General features: G+C 37.1%; 1 protein-coding gene across 1 annotated transcript; it reads right to left on the reverse strand.

Moving 5' to 3' along the window:
• Positions 1-1,241: 1,241 nt before the first annotated feature.
• LOC141116583 (olfactory receptor 10A7-like) lies at positions 1,242-2,177 on the reverse strand. Its single transcript, XM_073608977.1, has one exon. The coding sequence runs from the start codon at positions 2,175-2,177 to the stop codon at positions 1,242-1,244; it is 936 nt and encodes a 311-aa protein (XP_073465078.1).
• Between the last annotated feature and the right edge of the window lie 3,180 nt (positions 2,178-5,357).

The following is a 5,357-nucleotide window of genomic DNA, read 5'->3' on the forward strand; positions in this document are numbered from 1 at the left end:
AATTATACTCACTTGGTGCCTTATCTGCATTTAATTAGCCTCAGAACCTGTGTAATTGAAAGGTGTTCGGGTTTAAAGGGATGAGGTGGCAACTCTAAGGAATACTGAATGGCACCCATGACCTGCGGATTGTGGATGCAATGCTTTCCAGGCTCCTAGTAAAGAAAATAATAAGTACACATTTTGTATACTTGCAAAACTATCTATAGCCCATGGGACTTTTATCAAGTCACAACATCAAGTTAAAATATAAGAAAATATATTAAATGAAAAAATACATATCTTATAAAACACATATCATTATGCGTGTATATCAACAGTGAAAAAACATCATCAAATGGCATTCAAGAACCTTCTAGTTTGAAAAGACCTGACATCAACATATGACAACTGAGCTGATGTCCATCAATCAAGATTGCTGTGCTTAAATTCTCTATGCGTTTAGCAAGATAAAAACTTACTTCCTCAGGAGAAGCATACAGGGACATTTGAAGATAGAAAGCATATAGGAGGTTAAAGGGTATATAAAAAAATTAAAAATCCACACTCGGCTTGTTAGAAACTTCTGTCCTAAAGCCTTCATGTAGTTAAAATATAGTTGACCTATAATTAAAATCCAATAACTAAAACTTCCAGTTGTGTTACAGGGCAAGAGGAGGTCATCCCAGATGCACATCAGACTCTACCCGGGAGTTGTAGAGAGGCAGGGAAGATGGAAAGAATAGGTGCCCAATATGTGGGTCTCCAGGCGTCCCAACAGATCAATGATCAGGACTGAGACACAACAGGTACCCATTTCATACCAGCGTCCTTTTGTATGATCCTTTAACATCTCTTGGCATTTAAGCCCACTTAAAGGGTCAAGGAAGATGGCATAAAGTTTTGGTCAGAACTAGATTCTTCCTTATATGGGCATATGTAAACTCTGCTTTGCTTGAAATTAACACATCCAACAGACCATAATTTTTTGTTGGGGCTTCTGTACACTGCCAAAAAAAACTTGTCCTGAAGGATTATACATTTTGGCTCTTTTGTTTTAGCAGTGCCATTATACAGTCAATGTAGCCTAATTACAAAATCACATAATTGTACCAGCCCACTTTAGTTTTAATTTCACACTTTGTCTAAAAAAAAAAGTAATGCCAACTAAAACAAAGTAAATATAGCAAAAAGGAAGATGAAAAAATGAAGATGAAAAAAAATGTAAACATGGACTATTACTATTGCTTTCTATAATAACATTACCCATTAGGTTTTATTAGGTGCTGTCTAATTAATTTTCTTAAGGCATTCTTAACCTCTGTGTTCCGTAAAGTATAAATAAATGGATTTAATAACGGAGTAACAACGGTATACATGAGAGCAAGGAACTTATCATAGTGGCTGCCACTTGGCCTGCTGTATACAATAATAGCAGTACCATAGAACAAGCTTGCTACAATAAGATGGGACGAGCATGTTGAAAAAGCTTTCTTTTTCCCTGAAATACCCCTGATCTTTAACACTGTGCACAATATTTGAATGTACAGTACAACTATTGAAACAAATGGAGTAATAACCGACAAGAAAGCTGCTAAAACAGTGGTCACGTTGCTTAAAAACAGGTCAGAACATGCCAATCTCTGCAGTGGAGCCAGATCACAGAAGAAATGATCAATTTTATTGGGACCACAGTACTCCAGAAGCATTGTAACAATTGCAGGCATAAAAGATATTATGAATCCAAATATCCATGGAAGAGCAGCTAACTGTAAACAAAATGTACCATTCATAAAAGTTGAATAATGCAGTGGGTTGTTGATGGCTAAATATCGATCAAAGACCATCAAAGCAAGAAGAAAACATTCAGCTTCTCCCAATGCATGGAAGGTATACACCTGTAGGAAACAACCAATGACAGATGTACTTCCATCTGTGCTTATAAGGATGGCTAAAAGTTTTGGAACAGTTACTGAAACAAACAATATTTCTAAAAAAGCGAATGTGCTGATAAAAAAGTACATTGGAGTCTGAAGAATAGGGTATGCTCTAACTAAGATAATTATAGTAATATTTCCAATGACACATACAACGTAGGCTAGTAAAATAACATAAAACATTGCATTCTGTAACTTATAGAAGCTGGAAAAACCCAGTAGAATAAATTCCTTTACCACAGTCTTATTGACATCGGTCATTATTTTTAGATATGTAACATCTGGAAAATTAAAAATAGTGTTTTAGTTTCATGTAATCTTTACTAAAATATAGAGAGGTGAATTTACTATGTTACTACTTACTAGTTCTCTTAGCTAGGAGAACCTGTGTTCCCAATAATTCAATAACAATGAAAAGTAATTTTAATTATTTATTTTAATTTCCTCTGCCAAATGGATCTGTTTGTATCCATTGATCCCTAGGATGTTCTAGTTAAGGAAAGTTAAAGGTGATAAAAAATTGAACCAAAATTCACTGTTAAAGTACAACGTACAACTTTAAAAACAGGTAAAACAAGTGCGATTTGAACTTAGTAGTATAAATCTTAAAGATGTATTACAAAATATGAACACATAAAACTTATTTCTATGTGCCAAGACCTGGGTTATTTGCTGGTGGTACTGTGCTGTCCAGGGCTGTTGTAGGTCTGGTGTCCACCAGCGGGTGTCTCCCAGCAGCCAGTAGTTTCCAGCAATCAGTCTCCATCTGATGCTGGCTTCTGGGCTGGTATTTAGTTCCTGCATTGTTCGTGCCTCTTGCATCAGTGTTTTGCTTTGCTGGCAGATACTGCTTTAAAAAAGGGGCGAGAAGCAAGAAGATGGGAGGAGAGGAATGAAATTGGAAAAACAACCTAACAACAACCAATCATGCACAAAGTCAAAATTGTATTTCTATCAACTCAAATTACCTTATTTTTAGCTTCAAGCAATTTAAATACTAGTCCAAAGAAGTAAACCTGTCAAATAGATTATTTCATTCACTTTACAGTGTAAATGGACAAATCTTTCACTGCTGCTATTGTATTTTAACACAGCAAAATGCCTGAACAGCAGCATGTGATTGAATTTAGCCACTGTTCGGGTGACAAATTTCCGACGGGCTCCTTTGATATTTCAATCAAAGAATGCTGGGCCACCCACTAAATGGATTTCAGTTGGTTCATCAGAAGAACCAGTGTATGTACAGTGTATGGTCAGCTTTAAGTAGACACCATTGTAACAAAACAAAAATAGAAAAACTAGAAGTAGAGAATTTTGACGTTTTCACTTTGTAAAATGAATTTTCACTTATCTTCGTGAATGAAGTGAACATTCTGAAAACAGAAAATTCACTTTGCAAATCATGTGAAAGGGGAAAAAAAACATGGTTAAAGTCTGCTAAATTTATTTTCACTTAGCGTATTCAAAGATGTAAAGCTGTGCTGACTATAATCAGTTGTGCAAGAATTTGTTTTTTTTATTATTATTATTTTCCTTGCACATTATTGGATATTATTTGCAAAGTGAGTTTCCATTTTTTTTATTTGCTTAAAGTAGTTCTGAAGATGGAAGTTTTTTTTTTACCTTAATGCATTCTCTGCATTAAGGTAAAAAAAAAAACAACCTTCTGCATGCAGCTCCCCCAGTCCCTCCTTATAATTACTTGAGCCTGATCTCGATCCAGCATTGTGCACAAGAGCAAAGGCTCTCTTGGCTTTCTCCCTCCTCAATGGCTCAGAGACAGCAGTGGAAGCCATTGGCTCCTGATGCTGTCATTTACAGCCAGTGAGAAGGGGGTGGGGGGCCAGGCCCAGCCATGTTCTGTGTGTCAGTGACCACAGGGAGAGGGGATCAGGAACAACCAGCACAAGTGCCCCTATAGCAATTGGCTTGCTATAGGACACTCAGCTGGGGGAGGAGCCAGGAGCACTGAGGAGAGGAGGATTGGAGTTGCTCTTTGCAAAACTACAGAGCATGTAAGTATGACATGCTTGTTATTTTAATTAAAAAAATGAGTGCGCATTTACAATCACTTTAAGATAGGTGAAAGTTGTCTTAATGGATTCATTTCTGTAAAGCCCCACAAGCAAGAAACCTATAACTCTCCTGGACAGGTTTACTTAAGAGATCACCCTGTCACAGCTGATAACATCAGACCAAGTCTGTACAGTAAAGCTGGCCACAGATGGATCATAATTCAGTTGGTTCAGCAGGGACCTGCACCACAAACAGGAATGTTGTAAAAGTTTTGTTTGATCGGTGCTGCAAACAAATCGGTCCATCCACCTTGAATGTGTGGCTGGGGGATTCCATTCATTCATCTGCTCATTGAATGGCTGACCAAAAAAATAAACCATCTATGGGAAGATTAGGAGGCGGCCAAGGGACCAACATGTTATTTTTCTATACAATTCTGCAAGTAAGTTTACAGATCTTTCTGTGGCAGGCCTCCTTACAGGCTTAAAGTCTGTCTATATAACAGGCTCTATTAGGGGCTGTCTCCTTATTTGGTAGTCTGCTCAGAGAAGTTTCTCTTAAGTCAGACTTTATATGTAGGGTTCAAGTGGGTGCATAACTATTTTAATTACAAGGCAACATACAAAGGATTAATGTGGATTGACATGTCTCATATCAGCTTATGTGTAGGTACCAAAGCTTCAATTTTTTTAAATTAAGTGCAGTTGTAGTGTTTTTTTTAAGATAAATTTAGTTAAAGGTAATACATTTTTGGGGCTCAAAGTGTTCCCCTTCATCTTAGGTTAATGAATGTGGTAAGAGAGGAACAGATATGGAGAAATATGTGCAGAATGATCCTGGAGGGTAGATTACATATACAGTGCCTTGAAAAGTATCCATACCCCTTGAAATTTTCCAGATTTTGTCATGTTACAACCAGAAACGTAAATGTATTTTATTGGGATTTTATGTGATAGACCAACACAAAGTGGCACATAATTGTGAAGTGGAAGGAAAATGATAAATGGTTTTCAAAATGTTTTGTGTGGCATGCATTTGTACCCAGTCCCCATTTACTCTGATAGCCCTAACTAAAACCTAGTGGAACAATTTGCCTTCAGAAGTTACTTAGTTAGTAATTAGAGACCACCTGTGCGTAATTTAATCTCAGTAAAAATACAGCTGTTTTGTGAAGTCCTCAGAGGTTTCTTAGAGAACCTTAGTGAACAAACAGCATCATGAAGGCCAAGGAACACACCAGACAGGTCAGGAATAAAGTTGTGGAGAAGTTTAAAGCAGGGTTAGGTTATAAAACAATATCCCAAGCTTTGAACATCTCATGGAGCACTGTTCAATCCATCATCTGAAAATAGAAAGTGTATGGCACAACTGAAAATCTACCAAGACATGGCCGTCAACCTAAACTGACAGGCCGGGCAAAGAGAG

Source organism: Aquarana catesbeiana, linkage group LG13, assembly GCF_042186555.1.
Source record: "Aquarana catesbeiana isolate 2022-GZ linkage group LG13, ASM4218655v1, whole genome shotgun sequence".
NCBI lineage: Eukaryota > Metazoa > Chordata > Amphibia > Anura > Ranidae > Aquarana > Aquarana catesbeiana.

Excerpts from the sequence above, each read along its gene's own strand:
- LOC141116583 (XM_073608977.1), bottom strand. The coding sequence starts at position 2,177 with ATGACCGATGTCAATAAGACTGTGGTAAAGGAATTTATTCTACTGGGT.